This window comes from Gnatocerus cornutus, chromosome 6 (assembly GCF_029298725.1).
Source record: "Gnatocerus cornutus isolate USDA-ARS CGAHR chromosome 6, icGnaCorn1.1, whole genome shotgun sequence".
NCBI classification, from domain to species: Eukaryota; Metazoa; Arthropoda; class Insecta; order Coleoptera; family Tenebrionidae; genus Gnatocerus; species Gnatocerus cornutus.
Window position 1 is genome coordinate 2363063 of NC_142238.1, and position 19719 is coordinate 2382781.

The window sequence follows — 19719 nt, forward strand, 5'->3', positions numbered from 1 at the left end:
ACGGAGACAAATTTTAGAAATTTTCGTTCATAGAGCGAACCGAAAAGTTTCAACATGTTGTTTTCGCACCTGTAATTTTCGTAATTTTGCTGATAAATTAATGAAATTGAGAGAACTTGCTACTCTTAGATTGCTAATTGATTGTCTTAAATTTTAAATTTTTAGAGCAACGGAGACAAATTTTAGAAATTTTCGTTCATAGAGCGAACCGAAAAGTTTCAACATGTTGTATTCGCACCTGTAATTTTCGTAATTTGACTGCTAAACTAATGAAATTTAGAGAACTTGCTACTCTTAAAATACAAAATTGTTAATTGATTGTCTTAAATTTTAAAATTTTAGATCAACGGAGACAAATTTTAGAAATTTTCGTTCATAGAGCGAACCGAAAAGTTTCAACATGTTGTATTCGCACCTGTAATTTTCGTAATTTTGCTGCTACATTAATAAAATTTAAAGAACTTGCTGCTCTTAGATTGCTAATTGATTGTCTTAAATTTTAAAATTTTAGATCAACGGAGACAAATTTTAGAAATTTTCGTTCATAGAGCGAACCGAAAAGTTTCAACATGTTGTTTTCGCACCTGTAATTTTCGTAATTTTGCTGATAAATTAATGAAATTGAGAGAACTTGCTACTCTTAGATTGCTAATTGATTGTCTTAAATTTTAAATTTTTAGAGCAACGGAGACAAATTTTAGAAATTTTCGTTCATAGAGCGAACCGAAAAGTTTCAACATGTTGTATTCGCACCTGTAATTTTCGTAATTTTGCTGCTACATTAATAAAATTTAAAGAACTTGCTACTCTTAGGTTGCTAATTGATTGTCTTAAATTTTAAAATTTTAGATCAACGGAGACAAATTTTAGAAATTTTCGTTCATAGAGCGAACCGAAAAGTTTCAACATGTTGTTTTCGCACCTGTAATTTTCGTAATTTTGCTGATAAATTAATGAAATTGAGAGAACTTGCTACTCTTAGATTGCTAATTGATTGTCTTAAATTTTAAATTTTTAGAGCAACGGAGACAAATTTTAGAAATTTTCGTTCATACAGCGAACCGAAAAGTTTCAACATGTTGTTTTCGCACCTGTAATTTTCGTAATTTTGTTGCTAAATTAATGACATTGAGAGAACTTGCTACTCTTAGGTTACTAATTGACTGTCTTAATTTTAAAAGTTTTAAACGAACGGAGACAAATTTTAGAAATTTTCGTTCATAGAGCCAACCGAAAAGATTCAACATGTTGTATTCGCACCTGTAATTTTCGTAATTTTGCTGCTAAATTAATGACATTGAGAGAACTTGCTACTCTTAGATTGCTAATTGATTGTTTTAAATTTTAAATTTTTAGAGCAACGGAGACAAATTTTAGAAATTTTCGTTCATAGAGCGAACCGAAAAGTTTCAACATGTTGTTTTCGCACCTGTAATTTTCGTAATTTAGCTGATAAATTAATGAAATTGAGAGAACTTGCTACTCTTAGATTGCTAATTGATTGTCTTAAATTTTAAATTTTTAGAGCAACAGAGACAAATTTTAGAAATTTTCGTTCATAGAGCGAACCGAAAAGTTTCAACATGTTGTTTTCGCACCTGTAATTTTTGTAATTTTGCTGCTAAAATAATAAAATTTAAAGAACTTGTTACTCTTAAATTGCTAATTAACTGTCTTAAATTTTATAATTTTAGAGCACCGGAGACAAATTTTAGAAATTTTCGTTCATAGAGCGAACCGAAAAGTTTCAACATGTTGTATTCGCACCTGTAATTTTTGTAATTTTGCTGCTAAAATAATAAAATTTAAAGAACTTGTTACTCTTAAATTGCTAATTAACTGTCTTAAATTTTATAATTTTAGAGCACCGGAGACAAATTTTAGAAATTTTCGTTCATAGAGCGAACCGAAAAGTTTCAACATGTTGTATTCGCACCTGTAATTTTCGTAATTTTGCTGCTAAATTAATAAAATTTAATGAACTTGTTACTCTTAAATTGCTAATTAACTGTCTTAAATTTTATAATTATAGAACACCGGAGACAAATTTTAGAAATTTTCGTTCATAGAGCGAACCGAATAGTTTCAACATGTTGTATTCGCACCCGTAATTTTCGTAATTTTGCTGCAAAACTAATGAAATTTGTTTTTGGATTGTTACATTTTTCATTAGAATCTTCTTAAGTTGAAATTCATAGATTTTATCTTTTTACTTCGACTTCATTATTTGAATCTTCTTTAAATCTCTTGTTTCTAATTTTCATTTTTAGATTCTATTTTAGTTTTTTTTTATTTTCAGAATAATTTTCTGTACATAGAAAGTGAGTCACCTAATAACGGGACCCTAACGAATTGAAACTGCAACACAAAATACACATTTCATAGGCATCGCTTTGTAAATTTTATTTCTTTTTAGCCCCTTAGGTTCGTTTTTACATTCTATTTTAGATTTTTTGATTTCCTATGAATTTCTTATTTGTATCAAGTTTTAGACTCCTCCATCGATTGTTATTTCCGTAAATGTTCTTAATTCTTGAAAGTTTCATTAGATTATTTTTAGATTTCTCTTAAGTTTTTTGCTTTGATTCTTCTTCAGAGTTTGCATATCCTCTAAATTTTTCTAACTTTATATTCTTTTTGTTCTTCTTATTCTAAGTCTTTCTATCTGATTCTTCTTTAAATTCCTCTATTATCTTTAGATTCTTATTAGATCTGTTCTACAATTTTAAGAAATTTTCACATGTATTTGGATAGATTCTTAGATACTGTGTATATTCCGTTTAGATCCACTCTAGAATCGCTTTACATTTTCCTCAGATTCGTTAAATTCTCTTTAAATTTTCTTCGGATTCTGTGATTCTCCATGAGTTTCTTCTTCAACTTCTTTTACATATTTTGTACGTCTTTTATACGATTTTTAGATGTTTTGACTGCATTTGAAATTCTAATTATTATATAGTTTTTGCGGGCCGGGAACCCAAGCCGTTTTACACAACCATGACCATTTTCTTTTTTCTCTTATGAAATGTGGATGAATGTTATTAGTATATTTCTAATTTTCCTAATTCTGGAAAGTCCCCTTACATGTTTTTTTAGGTTTTCTTTCTTCGATTTTTCTTTAGATTTACGAATCTCCTCTAGATTTTTTCATCTTTACATTCTTTTTATGTTTATCTTTAATTCTCTAGACTTTCTCTTATATATTCCTTTAAATTCCTCTATTTTTTCTTTGATTTTACATCTCTCCTTGGAGCTTTTTAAATGTCTTCTTAGATTCCTTCCTACATTTTTTGTAGATTTTTTTTAGAATTATGTATCCTTCTTTGAGATTCCGACTTTGCATTATTTGTGGAATTTTTGGAAGATTTTTGCATAGAGTTCTCCTTAGTTTCTTCTACAAATTCCCTCTAACATTCTTCTTTACTTTTGCATTCCTACCTTTTATTCCTGAGTTGCACTCTTAATTAATTTTTAAATATTCATTAGATCTCTCCTTGCATAATTATTTAGATTTTTTCCTAGATTTTTTATTTCTTCTTAAATTTGGCTGTAATGTTTAATTTGGTCTTATTCGTCTTTACATGGGTAGATTTTTTTTTAATTTTAAAATTCATTGTATTCTTTTTAGATACCTGACAAACTGTTTCATCAAAATTTAATTTTTGGAAACATTTTAAAACACTACTATGTTACGTTTACCAGATTGTAGAATGAAAAAAAAAACCGAAAATATTATAAAAATGTGTGAAAGAACGAAAATTTTTGTAAATTTCTTTTTGCAGGTGTGACAACAATGCTCAATTTTTTCACAACCTCAAACGGATTCCGTTCAACGTTGCCGGTGGTATCAAACCTGACTGCCATGAATGTATGGGATGGTGTATGCATGTGTTTCATTTACGCGTCCTTATTAGAATTCGTATGTGTGAATTACGTAGGAAGAAAGCGACCGCTTCACAACGTCGTCTATCGACCAGGAGAAAATCCCGTAATACAGGTCAGTCTTAGAATCTTATTAGAGCTGCTGAAACGTAAAAGGAACAAAATTTACCATTTTACCGCACTAGTGCTGTAAAATGGCACTTTTCGATACTAGTGCGGTAAAGTGATATTTTATGAAAAAACTGTCTTTTTTTGGTTTTACTTATTGTATCATTTTATATGTCTGTACAAAACATCATAAGTGTGGAATAAATATTTCTTAGACGATGAAAACATCGAAAATGTAAAAAAAAAATTTCACTTTTTGTGTCAGTTTGTGTGACAGTGTTTGTTTAATACACTCATTCTTGCAATTTTCTACATTCTATTTTTCTCTTCTATTCTGCATGTAATTAGAAGTGCATGCTTGTTATTTCAATATACCTAAAATTTCTATGATGTAACAACGCAATTTGCTATATTGTGGAGGAAGAGGAAGAGAAGCTTTTAACTTTCTACTAACCTGAAGATGTCCATCTAACTCTACGCAACTTTTACTAACATCTACGCTACTGGAACGCTTGATCTGAGAGAGCTGGTCTGAAAATCGTCTTCTATTTTGTTAGGTCCAAAACGTGGAAAAAATTGTGTGCATAACTCTGTTCTTCTGACCGTTGATCTGTGTTTAACCTTGTGTTAAAAAATTGTTTAAAACATTACTTGTATTTGTAAAGCGATTCGTCATTCTGGCAAAGTTCTAGAAGGAAAAATTTAAATTTTAGAGCAAATCAAAAATTCTCAAAAATGTTTGTTGGGTTATAAAATTTGGGGAGCTTCCGATTCGACAGTGTTGAATTACGAAATTATAATTTTATAACTGTTTGGAAAGAATCGAAAATTCTGTCTATTTAGTAACTGTGCCAAATTAGAACTTTCTATAGCAAAAAACAAAATTTTGAGAAATTTTTACTTTTGGTCAAATCAAAATTTTATAATTTTTTTTTCATATTTTTAATTGTACAGTTCTAGCTCTGATTTAATAACTCACTGTCTCAAAGAACGGTTTTCTAAAGCAAAGGACAATAATTCTAGAATTTTTTTTTATTAAATTTTCAAAATTTTAAATCAAAGCCTATAGTTCTGGTGGTTTTAATAGTGGCAAAATAAAATTAAAGAAATTACTATTTCTGACTTATTTCCTAATTGTGCCAAATTAGAACTTTTTAGAGCAAAAGATGAAATTTTGTGAAATTTGTTCTTTTATTCAAATCAAAAAAAATATTTTTTTTAAGTTTTTCCTTGTAGATCAGTGAAATTTTAGGACGTTACTACTTTTGACTTAATACCTCACTGTCACAAAGCGGAGTCTTCTAGGGTAAAAGATAATAATTTAAAAAAAATATATATTTTTGATCAAACTAAAAATTCACAAAAAGCATTTTTTAAACTAAAAGACCAAAATTGTTGAAATTTTTGATTTTTGATCAAACCAAAAACTCGCAAAATTTTTATTTCAGAGTATAATTCAAGTGGTTTTAATAGTGGCAAAATGAAATTAAAGAAATTACTATTTATGACTTATTTCCTAATTCTGCCAAATTAGAACTTTTTAGAGCAAAAGATGAAATTTTGTGAAATTTGTTCTTTTATTCAAATCAAAAAAATATTTTTTTTATGTTTTTCCTTGTAGATCAGTGAAATTTTAGGACGTTACTACTTTTGACTTAATACCTCACTGTCACAAGGCGGAGTCTTCTAGGGTAAAAGATAAAAATTTAAAAAAATATATATTTTTGTTCAAACTAAAAATTCACAAAATTTTTATTCATATTCTAGAATTTTGGTGGTTTTAACAGCGCCAAAATGAAATTTGAGAAGATTACTATTTTTGGTTTATTTCTCAAATGTAATAAATTACAAATTTCTAGAGCAAAAGACAAAATTTTGAGAAATTTTTACTTTTGGTCAAATCAAAAAAAAAATATTTGAGGGTGTTTATTGTGAAGCAATAAAATTTTAGGACGTTATTATCTTTAACTTAATAACTCATTGTCACAAAAACATTTTTTAAACTAAAAGACGAAAATTTTTGGAATTTTTGATTTTTGATCAAACCAAAAACTCGCAAAATTTTTATTTCAGAGTATAATTCAAGTGGTTTTAATAGTGGCGAAATGAAATTTAGGGAGATTATTATTTCCAGCTTATTTTCTAATTGTGCCAAATTAAAACTTTCTAGAGCAAAAAATTCATTTTTGAGAAATTTTTACTTTTGGCCAAATCAATTTTTTTTTTTTTTTTTCATATTTTTCATTGTAGAGTAATAACATTTAAGAAAGTTCTAGCTCTGTCTTAATAATTCACTGTCTCAAAGAACGGTTTTCTAAAGCAAAGGACAATAATTTTAGAATTTTTTATTATTAAATTTTCAAAATTTTAAATCAAAGCCTATAGTTCTGGTGGTTTTAATAGTGGCAAAATAAAATTAGAGGAGATTACTATTTCTGACTTATTTCCTAATTGTGCCAAATTAGAACTTTTTAGAGCAAAAGGTAAAATTTTGTGAAATTTGTTCTTTTATTCCAATCAAAAAATTTAATTTTTTATTTATTTTTTAAATATAGTTTTTTTCGTAGATGAGTGAAAGTTTAAGACGTTACTTTTTTAACTTTATACCTCACTGTCACAAAGCGGAGTCTTCTATGGTAAAAAAAAATAATTAAAAAAAAATATATTTTTCTTCAAACCAAAAATTCTCAAAATTTCTATTCATATTCTAGTATTATAGTCGTTTTAAAAGTGGCAAAATAAAAATTGAAAAGATTACTACTATCTCTGGCTTATTTCTCAACTGTGCCAAATTAGAACTTCCTAGACCAAAAGATAAAATTTTGAAAAATTTGTACAATTGGTCAAATAAAAAAAAATTTTTGAGGGTGTTTATTGTAGAGCAATGAAATTTTAGGACGTTATTGTCTTTAACTTAATAACTCACTGTCACAAAAAACATTTTTTAGACTAAAAGACGAAAATTTTTTGGAATTTTTGATTTTTGATCAAACCAAAAACTCGCAAAATTTTTATTTCAGAGTATAATTCAAGTGGTTTTAATAGTGGCAAAATGAAATTTAGGGAGATAATTATTTCCAGCTTATTTCCTAATTGTGCCCAATTAAAATAAAACATTCTAGAGCAAATGATACAATTTTGAGAAATTTCTACTTTTGGTCAAATCGAAAATTTTTAATTTTTTTTTAATTGTTTTCAATGCACAGCAATGAAATTTAAAGACGTTTTAACTCTGACTTAATAACTCACTGTCACAAAGGACGGTTTTCTAGAGCAAAATACAATAATTTTGGAGTTTTTAATTTTTGTTTAAACTAAAAATTCTCAAAATTTAAAATCGAAGCGTATAATTCTGGGGATTTCATTAGTGGCAAAACAAAATTTAAAGTGATTATTATCTCTGGCTTATTTATGTGTCAAATTGATGAATTTTAGAACAATCATTATTAAAATTAAAATTTTTATTTTTTGAAACGCCAAAAATTTGTCCAAATGTAGTCCAATGCTTTTCATAGTAGCGAAATTTGAGGAGGATACTACCTTTGTTTCACTAACCCACTGTGCTAAAGGACAATGTTTTAAAACAAAAGGTAATATTTTGAGAAATTTTTATTTTTGCTGGAACCAAAAATTACCTATAATTTTGGAAAGTTTATTAGTGGCGCCATGTCATTTTGGGAAGTTACTGTCACTAGATTAATTCTTTTGTATCGTTTTTCGTATTTTTTTGTATCAAATTTCCACTGAACAAAGGAAAAAAAAATTATTAAATTTTTTGATAAACAATTTTTTTTTAAATTTTTAGTTTTACGTTAAATACTAGGCTTCTTTTGTAGAGCTTTTGCCCACTAACTAATTGAGCCAAGGGACAGTTATCAAGAGCAGAAGACAATAGTTTTGGAAATGTTGATGTTAGCTCGAACCAAAATTTCTCAAAATTTTATGTTAAAACCAATACAACAAAAATTTGTCAAATTTGATGATTTCTGATTGATCTTCATACCCGAAATTTTAGTATCTCGAAGAAAGCCGGCCTTCCTCGTCTTGTAGAACTCTGCTGGGCTTCTTGGTTTCGGTCTGCGATGCTTCCCAACTTTCTTGGTCCTTTTTTTCTCGCTTCAAGTGACTAATTGGAGCCAGTGTCTTTGGCGAAGACTTCTAAAAGAAACTAAACCACAAAGCAAAAAGTTGTTACCTTCGTCATAGATTTTTAGGTATATTCCAAGTGAAACACGTAATTAGATTTTCCTTCACTTTGTTTGGTGTTGTTGTGCAAGGCAATACTATAACAGCGTGCAGGAACGAAGAAACTATGTTAAACGACACAGTAATAAGTTCCTCTATCGTATATGCAACAAATAAAGCGACTAGATCTAGCTCCATTTAACAATTGGCATCTAATCGAGCATGATGTTTCTAAATTTTTTTGTTTTATGATTAAGGGCAAAAATGGCCCACGCTTTTACCAGTGGCTCCTCATAAGATTGTACGTTGTTTGGTCTGTCATGTTGCAGCGACTGCCCGCTGTTCTCAGCAGGATAGGCATTATTCTGGCCAGTCCCTTGGTAAGCCTAGGATACTTTAGCTAAAATACCTTCCCAGCCTAAATCACTGTGCACTTGCGACCAACCCGCCCTGCATCCGCATGTGGTATGTTCATGCGCATGGAAAGACCGGAAACGCCATATGTGTACATAACCTAACAGCGCTTATAGGTTTTATTGACTATTACAGGCCTCTCTCTCTCTCTGTCTTTCTCTTATCTCTTTTCTTTCTCATCATTATCATTATTTTTAACACTAATAACAGTCACTGACTTTGTCATCACTGAAAGCTTCGCTGCCGCTGTTATCTTCACGTTGGGTGGGGTGCTAAGGTGATTCTTAAGATGACTTCGTCTGATTTAACACGTTTAATAACACATTGAGACGTTTCGACCTTTTCAGTCCTGCATCGTAATCAAAAATCGGACAATTAATTTATGAGTTACATTTAAAATCTGGGTGAAAAGTCGGCAATTTTTTTTGTATCGTTTTTTGTATTTTCTGTATCAAATTTCCACGAAACAAATGTTTTTGAATTTTCAGTTTTACCTTAAATACTGGTGCTTTTTTGTAGAGCTTTGACCCACTAACTAACTGAGCCAAGGGACAGTTATCAAGAGCAAAAAACAATAGTTTTGGAAATGTTTATGTTAGCTCAAACCAAAACTTCATTGAGCAAAAAACATATATTTTTTTTTGTGACAAACCAGAGGTTTCTAGGAGTAAAATTATTATTTTTGAATCCGTAATTTTAGTGCTTTTAATTGAAGTGCAATGAAATTTGGGATGTTGGTTATATCTGATCTGCTAATCACTATGCTAAAGGACATTCTTTTTGCTCCAATACCAAAAATTCTTAGAATTTTAAGTTAAAACCTATAATTCTGATAGTTTTAAGTGGCACTATAAAATTGAAGTACTTATTGTCTAACTTTGTCAAACTAAAAGTCACTAGACCAATCGACAATAATTGAGCAATGTTTTTTCAAACAAAAAAACAAGAAAAATTCTTAAAATTGTTGTTGAATCCTGTAATTTAATGGCTTTAATTAATGAATTAATAAAATAAAATTTAGAAAGATGACTACTTTTGACTTAATTACTTACTGGGCCAAATTACAATTTTCTAACGCAAAAGACATCAGTTTGAAGGTTTAACTTTTTTTGTGTAAAATATAATGCATTTTATTATTGACACCTGTAATTTTGTTGGTTTTTAAAATAGCGGAATGAAATTTCGAGAAGTAACAAGCTCTGACATATTTACCAACTGTGCTAAATTAGCACTTTCTAGCATATTAGAAAAACAATTTAGGCAACTTACTTCTTTTTCAAAAAATATTCCTATTTTTTTTTTAAACTTGTTTTATTTTGATTCTTTTAATTTCAGAGCAATGATATTTAGACCATCTCTGGTCCATTTATCAAATGTACAAAATTACAACTTTGGACCTGGAAAAAGCAAACATTTGAGAACGTTTTTTTTTTGGTTCAAACCAAAAATTCTCAAAATTTTCAGTTAAAACCTATAATTTTGGCAGTTTTTGAAATGGCGCAATAAAATTTGGGGAACTAATAACAAGATTTATGTTTACTAACTGTGTCAAATTGGAACTTTCTAGAATAAAAGACAAAAATTTGAGACAATTTTCTATATTTTTGACAAAATACTCTCAAAATTTTAGTCAAAACCTGTATAATTTTGGTGGCTCTAATTTTAGAGCAATGAAATTTGGTATGATTACCCTCTCTGGTGCATTTATCAAATGTACAAAATTACAACTTTGGACCTAAAAAAAGCAAACATTTGAGAACGCTTTTTTTTTTGGTTCGAACCAAAAATTCTCAAAATTTTAAGTTAAAACCTATAATTCTTGTAGTTTTTAAAGTGACGTAATGAAATTTGAGGAAATAACAAGTTCTGACTTGTTTACTAACTGTGCCAAACTGGAACTTTCTAGAATAAAAGACAAAAATCTGAGACAATTTTCTTTTTTTTTTGACAAAATACTCTCAAAATTTTAGTCAAAACCTATATAATTTTGGTGGCTTTAATTTTAGAGCAATGAAATTTGGTATGATTACTCTCTCTGATGCATTTATCAAATGTACAAAATTACAACTTTGGACCTAAAAAAAGCAAACATTTGAGAACGTTTTTTTGTCTGAACCAAAAATTCTCAAAATTTTAAGTTAAAACCTATAATTCTGGCAGTTTTTGAAATGGCGCAATAAAATTTGGGGAAGTAACAACAAAATTAATGTTTACTAACTGTGTCAAATTGGCACTTTCTAGAATAAAAGACAAAAATTTGAGACAATTTTCTTTTTTTTTGACAAAATACTCTCAAAATTTTAGTCAAAACCTGTATAATTTTGGTGGCTTTAATTTTAGAGCAATGAAATTTGGTATGATTACCCTCTCTGATGCATTTATCAAATGTACAAAATTACAACTTTAAACCTAAAAAAAGCAAACATTTGAAAACGCTTTTTTTTTTGGTTCGAACCAAAAATTCTCAAAATTTTAAGTTAAAACCTATAATTCTTGTAGTTTTTAAAGTGACGTAATGAAATTTGAAGAAATAACAAGTTCTGACTTGTTTACTAACTGTGCCAAACTGAAACTTTCTAGAATAAAAGACAAAAATCTGAGACAATTTTCTTTCTTTTTGACAAAATACTCTCAAAATTTTAGTCAAAACCTGTATAATTTTGGTGGCTTTAATTTTAGAGCAATGAAATTTGGTATGATTACCCTCTCTGATGCATTTATCAAATGATCAAAATTACAACTTTGAACCTAGAAAAAGCAAACATTTGAGAACGTTTTTTTGGTTCGAACCAAGAATTCTCAAAATTTTAAGTTAAAACCTATAATTCTGGCAGTTTTTGAAACGGCGCAATAAAATTTGGGGAAGTAACAACAAGATTTATGTTTACTAACTGTGTCAAATTGGAACTTTCTAGAATAAAAGACAAAAATTTGAGACAATTTTCTTTCTTTTTGACAAAATACTCTCAAAATTTTAGTCAAAACCTGTATAATTTTGGTGGCTTTAATTTTAGAGCAATGAAATTTGGTATGATTACCCTCTCTGATGCATTTATCAAATGTACAAAATTACAACTTTGAACCTAGAAAAAGCAAACATTTCAGAACGTTTTTTTGGTTCGAACCAAAAATTCTCAAAATTTTAAGTTAAAACCTATAATTCTGGCAGTTTTTGAAATGGCGCAATAAAATTTGGGGAAGTAACAACAAGATTTATGTTTACTAGCTGTGTCAAATTGGAACTTTCTAGAACAAAAGACAAAAATTTGAGACAATTTTCTTTCTTTTTGACAAAATACTCTCAAAATTTTAGTCAAAACCTGTATAATTTTGGTGGCTTTAATTTTAGAGCAATGAAATTTGGTATGATTACCCTCTCTGATGCATTTATCAAATGCACAAAATTACAACTTTGGACCTAAAAAAAGCAAACAGTTGAGAACGTTTTTTTGTCTGAACCAAAAATTCTCAAAATTTTAAGTTAAAACCTATAATTCTGGCAGTTTTTGAAATGGCGCAATAAAATTTGGGGAAGTAACAACAAGATTTATGTTTACTGACTGTGTCAAATTGGAACTTTCTAGAATAAAAGACAAAAATTTGAGACAATTTTCTTTCTTTTTGACAAAATACTCTCAAAATTTTAGTTAAAACCTGTATAATTTTGGTGGCTTTAATTTTAGAGCAATGAAGTTTGGTGTGACTACCCTCTCTGATGCATTTATCAAATGTACAAAATTACAACTTTGGACCTAAAAAAAACAAACATTTGAGAACGTTTTTTTAATCCGAACCAAAAATTCTCGAAATTTTAAGTTAAAATCTATAATTCTTGTAGTTTTTAAAGTAACGTAATGAAATTTGGGGAAATAACAAGATTTGACATGTTTACTAAATGTGCCAAATTGTAACATTCTAGAATAAAAGACAAAAATTTGAGACAATTTTGTTTTTTTTTTGACAAAATACTCTCAAAGTTTTACTTAAAACCTGTATAATTTTGGTGGTTTTAATTTCAGAGCAATGAAATTTGGTATGATTACTCTCTCTGATGCATTTATCAAATGTACAAAATTACAACTTTGGACCTAAAAAAAGCAAACATTTGAGAACGTTTTTTTGGTTCGAACCAGAAATTCTCAAAATTTTAAGTTAAAACCAATAATTCTTGTAGTTTTTAAAGTGACGTAATGAAATTTGGGGAAATAACAAGTTCTGACATGTTTACTAACTGTACCAAACTGGAACTTTCTAGAATAAAAGACAAAAATTTGAGACAATTTTCTTTTTTTTGACAAAATACTGTCAAAATTTTAGTTAAAATCTGTATAATTTTGGTGGCTTTAATTTTAGAGCAATGAAATTTGTTATGATTACCCTCTCTGATGCATTTATCAAATGTACAAAATTAGAACTTTGGACCTAAAAAAATCAAACATTTGAGAACGTTTTTTTGGTTCGAACCAAAAATTCTCGAAATTTTAAGTTAAAACCTATAATTCTTGTAGTTTTTAAAGTGACGTAATAAAATTTGGTAAAATAACAAGTTCTGACATTTTTACTAACTGTGCCAAACTGGAACTTTCTAGAATAAAAGACAAAAATTTGAGACAATTTTCTTTTTTTTGACAAAATACTCTCAAAATTTTAGTTAAAATCTGTATAATTTTGGTGGCTTTAATTTTAGAGCAATGAAATTTGTTATGATTACCCTCTCTGATGCATTTATCAAATGTACAAAATTAGAACTTTGGACCTAAAAAAATCAAACATTTGAGAACGTTCTTTTAATCCGAACCAAAAATTCTCGAAATTTTAAGTTAAAACCTATAATTCTTGTAGTTTTTAAAGTGACGTAATGAAATTTGGTAAAATAACAAGTTCTGACATGTTTACTAACTGTGCCAAACTGGAACTTTCTAGAATAAAAGACAAAAATTTGAGACAATTTTCTTTTTTTTTGACAAAATTCTCTCAAAGTTTAACTTAAAACCTATATAATTTTGATGGTTTTAATTTCAGAGCAATGAAGTTTGGTGTGACTACCCTCTCTGATGCATTTATCAAATGTACAAAATTACAGCAAATTACAGAAAAAGCAAACATTTGAGAACGTTTTTTTGGTTCGAACCAAAAATTCTCGAAATTTTAAGTTAAAACCTATAATTCTTGTAGTTTTTAAAGTGACGTAATGAAATTTGGGTAAATAACAAGTTCTGACATGTTTACTAACTGTGCCAAAGTGGAACTTTCTAGAGTAAAAGACAAAAATTTGAGACAATTTTCTTTATTTTTGACAAAATACTCTCAAAATTTTAGTCAAAACCTGTATAATTTTGGTGGCTTTAATTTTAGAGCAATGAAATTTGGTATGATTACCCTCTCTGATGCATTTATCAAATGTACAAAATTACAACTTTGGACCTAAAAAAAGCAAACAGTTGAGACCGTTTTTTTGTCAGAACCAAAAATTCTCAAAATTTTAAGTTAAAACCTATAATTCTGGCAGTTTTTGAAATGGCGCAATAAAATTTGGGGAAGTAACAACAAGATTTATGTTTACTAACTGTGTCAAATTGGAACTTTCTAGAATAAAAGACAAAAATTTGAGACAATTTTCTTTATTTTTGACAAAATACTCTCAAAATTTTAGTTAAAACCTGTATAATTTTGGTGGCTTTAATTTTAGAGCAATGAAATTTGGTATGATTACCCTCTCTGATGCATTTATCAAATGTACAAAATTACAACTTTGGACCTAAAAAAAGCAAACAGTTGAGAACGTTTTTTTGTCTGAACCAAAAATTCTCAAAATTTTAAGTTAAAACCTATAATTCTGGCAGTTTTTGAAATGGCGCAATAAAATTTGGGCAAGTAACAACAAGATTTATGTTTACTAACTGTGTCAAATTGGAACTTTCTAGAATAAAAGACAAAAATTTGAGACAATTTTCTTTATTTTTGACAAAATACTCTCAAAATTTTAGTCAAAACCTGTATTATTTTGGTGGCTTTAATTTTAGAGCAATGAAATTTGGTATGATTACCCTCTCTGATGCATTTATCAAATGTACAAAATTACAACTTTGGACCTAAAAAAAGCAAACAGTTGAGAACGTTTTTTTGTCTGAACCAAAAATTCTCAAAATTTTAAGTTAAAACCTATAATTCTGGCAGTTTTTGAAATGGCGCAATAAAATGTGGGGAAGTAACAACAAGATTTATGTTTACTAACTGTGTCAAATTGGAACTTTCTAGAATAAAAGACAAAAATTTGAGACAATTTTCTTTATTTTTGACAAAATACTCTCAAAATTTTAGTTAAAACCTGTATAATTTTGGTGGCTTTAATTTTAGAGCAATGAAATTTGGTATGATTACCCTCTCTGATGCATTTACCAAATGTACAAAATTACAACTTTGGACCTAGAAAAAGCAAACATTTGAGAACGTTTTTTTAGTCCGAACCAAAAATTCTCAAAATTTTAAGTTAAAACCTATAATTCTTGTAGTTTTTAAAGTGACGTAATGAAATTTGGGGAAATAACAAGATTTGACATGTTCACCGTCTGTGCCAAATTAGAACTTTCTAAAATAAAAGACCAAAATTGTAGCCAATTTTTTTTTCGATAAATTATTCTCAATTTTTCCTTAAAACCTCCATAATTTTAATGGTTTTAATTTCAAAGCAATAAAATTAAATGCAATTACTATCTCTGGCGCATTTATCAAATATACAAAATGTCAACTTCACAGAGCAAAAGACGAACATTTAAGAAATTATCTAATCAACGTGGATTTTTTTTGTACCGCTCAGACTTCTTTGGTCTGTAACCTCAAAACGGCAATAGATTACGGTGCTTTTAATACGGCATCAGGAAGGTTACATTCCAAACTTATCAATGACCCGCAATCAATAAATTTTCTTCATGAGTGACACTAAAAAAAGGTGCCATTTACAGCCGTTGATTTTTTCCTCAAAAAAATTTAGATTCGTTTTAGCTTAAAAGTAATCTCTTCTAAAGCAACTCTCAGGTCGGCGAATGAGATCCAATTCTCGTCCCCCCTTCCCCCCACTGACTTACACTAGGTGCTTTCGATGTGATTTTGGTAGTTAGTGCCCCTATGACTTTTTCTAATGACATTTAAAGCCCATTTCAGATTTTTTCGTCTAATTTCTCGGTCTGACGAGGGCGATGTCCTTCAACCGACCACTCATTTTACGCAGAATTTCACGACGAATCCAAATCTGTTTTTAAAATTCTTCTGAAATAACTGAATTAGACTCAAATTAAAAGTTGGTAATGAATCACCTTACCACACCTCCACTTCATTAAAACCCGACAAACTCTAATGTCGTCTTACTAACCCAAGGTTGCCAACACCGCAAAGAGAGGTTATTCGAATCGTTGATATTTTTCAGTGCTGGGTTTTACTGTATAAAAGGACAACAATGTAAACAAACCGTAGATTTTTAGGTGTCAGGGACTTTCTTCTCGCCACATGTAAACATTTTAACGTGCGATAAAGTTTCAGGAACCGCCGCGACTCGAGGGCGAAGCCGAAGAAGACAAGAAGTAAGTAAAATCGCCAGAAAACTTCTTGTTTACATTGTTGGTGTTAAATTCGGCCGCCCAACACTGACTAGTTGATTTCAGCTACTCTTGTATCGGCTGTTGGAAACGTATTTTTGCTTTGTTTCAGTAGAACTAACGTGTGGTAAGTAATTTTACGAGATCAAATTCATTATCGTTCATTTTTCGTTCCCTTATGCTATCCAGCAAAGAAAAAGCGAAATATTCTCTCGATGTGATGTCAACACTGCTTTGCATGGGTGTTATGTTAGAATAGACTGCACAAAAAGTACCGAACTAAAATTTAAATGAAATTGTGTAGTAACTATAATTTATAGAGGGAAATATTTGAGGAGACTTTTCTTTTGGGGTTATCTTCGTTTGTACAATGAAAAAAAAATTACCAGACAAGTAAATTTTGAAGTTTTGCTCAAATAAAAAGCAGCTTGAGCGTATTAACTGCCCCAAATTTCGTAGAAAATTAGACCGAAAGTACCAGAATATGGCACTCACAAACATCAGTGGATTTTTTATGTATGATTGTGCCAAAAGTAGGCAATTTTTGAATAGATTTTGGTTTAAAACGTAGATGTTTAATTAGTCAAAATTACAAAAGGAGAACAATCATAGATAAAACATTGTAAGGTACACGTTTAAAAAGGTAGATATGCAATATTAAATAACTATCCATATGCATATTGTACAATTTTAAAGCAAGGAACATTTGTGGACGCTTATTTATTATTTAATTAATTCCAAAATTGTAGAATAAAAATGTTAAATTTTAGAGATATTTTTTGAGCAAGAAATCAAAATTCAAAAATTGTCTATTCAATTTTGTAAATCTGAGGGTCGGTTTACAGAAGATACATTAAATCCTTAATTTCGATTAAATATTTAACGCCATGTTAAAACGACATGTGACCGTTTTTCCGCCAATCAATTGTCAAATTAAAAAAAAATTAAATTATTGTGTAGGCCGGCCCTGTGAGAGTTTTAATTTATCTTTGAAATTTGATTGAATATGAAACTTCTGCTGCTTCTCTCTTGAGCAAAACCTCAATATTATGAACCCACAATTTTGTTGCTTTTTGAAATTTTTAATTGAAAAAAATGTCAAAATTCCTATTAATTTACTAAAGGCAATAATTTCGAGTTTTTTTTTCTAATTTGGGGCAATTGGTAATTTTTATTTCAACGAAAATTCAAAAATGAATATACCAAGTTATCAGATTTAGGAAAATTTGAACTTTCTAGAATAAAAGACAAAAATTTGAGAATTTTCTTTTTTTTGACAAAATACTCTCAAAATTCTACTTAAAACCTGTATAATTTTGGTGGTTTTAATTTCAGAGCAATGAAATTTGGTATGATTACCCTCTCTGATGCATTTATCAAATGTACAAAATTACAACTTTGGACCTGAAAAAACAAGCATTGAGAACGTTTTTTTGGTTCGAACAAAAAATTCTCAAAATTAGTTAATTTGTCAAATTAGTTGCGAGATTAACTTAATTTCAATTAAATTATTGTGTAGACCGGCCCTGTGAGAGTTTCAATTTATCTTTGAAATTTGATTGAATATGAAGCCTCAGCTGTTTCTCTCTTGAGCAAAAACTCAATATTATGAACCCACAATATTGTTGATTTTTGAAATTTTTAATTGAAAAAAATGTCAAAATTTCTATTAATTTGCTAAAGGCAATATTTTCGAGTTTTTTTTTCTAATTTGGGGCAATTGGTGATTTTTATTTCAGCGAAAATTCAATAATGAATATACAAAGTTAGCAGATTTAGGAAAATTTGAACTTTCTAGAATAAAAGACAAACATTTGAAAATTTTCTTTTTTTTGACAAAATACTTTCAAAATTTTAAAATTCTGTAATTCGAGGCACTCGGCCAACGTCTCTCAACTAGTAAGTTAATATAAGTTAATATTAAAACTGTTGGACCCACAAACCTAAATTTAGATTTGAGTTCTTCAAATGAAAATTTTTAAAATTTGACATATTTTTTCTAAAATTTTGAAATTGAAAATACTAAGTACGAAGGTATCTTAATTATATTATTTTAACGTAATAATTTTTTGCTTTCGGAAAAAGTTTAGGATTTTTTGAATAAAAAATTATTTGTTTTTATCTATAATTTAAGACACTTAATAAACGTCTTTGAACTAATACATTCATTAAAGTTGGAGTTTTAAATTAGAACTGCAGATTTACAGAATTGAATAGGAAAATTTTAAATTTTGGCTTGGTGTCCAAAATCAAAATTTTAAAATTTCAGTTTTGCTTTAAAATTTTGAAATTGAAGACTTAAAAAACGCCAACTTAATTGCATTGCTTTAACCAAAAAAATATTCAAATTAAACATTTTGGTTAGAAATTTTGGAATTTTTGAATGAGAATTTAAATAAATAGATTTTTTTCTAAAATTTTGTAATTTAAGACACTCAATTAGTTAGTCAACCAAGGTAACATTAAAACTGTTAAACAGATTTTAATTTGGATTTTAAGCTCTTCTAAATTTTCAAAATTTGGCAATCTATTTCTAATATTTTTAAATTTAAAACACTTCATAAACGTCTCTAAAGTAAGAAGCCCACTCAATTACATTGTTTTACCTTAAAAACTTTTAGATTTTAGAAAAACTCAGACTTACAGTTTTGGATAAAAAAATGAGTTTTGAGTAAATGTAAAAAATAAAAAAATCCCAAATTTGACAGTTTTTTGAAAATGAAGACACAATAAAAGTCTCTAAAAACTCAAAAATGCCAATTGTTTGTTCTCAAATTCAGTAATTTAGAACACTAAATGAAGGTTTATAAATTAATCTATCTACTAAATTTTAGTTTTAAATTATTAGAACTCGCAGATTTACAGAACTGAATAGAATTATTTTGAATTTTAAATTGGTATTTAAAATAAAAAGTTCTAAAATATGACAGTCTAGTTCTAAAATTTTGAAATTTAAACTCAAAAAACGACAACCTTATTGCATTGCTTTAAAGGAAAAAATATTTGAATTAAACATTTTGGTTGGAAATTTTGGAATTTTTGAATTAAGATATTAAATAGATTTTTTTCTAAAATTTTGTAATTTAAGACACTCGACAAACGCCTCTCAATTAGTTAGTCAACCGAGTTAACATTAACTGTTGAACTGTCAGATTTTAATTTGGATTTTGAGCTCTTTTTCAAATGAAAATTTTCAAAATTTGGCAATCTATTTCTATTTTTTTTAAATTTAAAACACTGAGTTTTGAGTAAATGTAAAAAATAAAAATTCTTAAATATGACAGTTTTTTGACATTGAAGACACAATAAAAGTCTCTAAATACTCAAAAACGCCAATTGTTTGTTCTCAAATTCAGTAATTTAGAACACTCAATGAAGGTTAATAAATTAATCTATCTACTTAATTTTAGTTTTAAATTATTAGAACTCGCAGATTTACAGAGCTGAAAAGAAACATTTTTAATTTTAAGTTTGTATTTAAAATAAAAAATTCTAAAATATGACAGTCTTGTTCTAAAATTTTGAAATTGAAGACTCA

At 28.4% G+C, this 19719-nt stretch overlaps 1 protein-coding gene across 11 annotated transcripts in view; it reads left to right on the top strand.

Moving 5' to 3' along the window:
- Positions 1 to 19719, top strand: part of pHCl-1 (pH-sensitive chloride channel 1) — a 164519-nt gene that overhangs the window by 127760 nt on the left and 17040 nt on the right. For 8 of the 11 annotated variants that reach the window (XM_088038200.1, XM_088038203.1, XM_088038204.1 and 5 more), the window contains 2 exons: positions 3783 to 3997; positions 8505 to 8555. In XM_088038200.1, the coding sequence (XP_087894326.1) occupies positions 3783 to 3997; positions 8505 to 8555 (266 nt within the window). The remainder of the gene's footprint in view (positions 1 to 3782; positions 3998 to 8504; positions 8556 to 19719) is intronic. The other 3 variants (XM_088038207.1, XM_088038210.1, XM_088038211.1) reach the window with 1 other exon arrangement.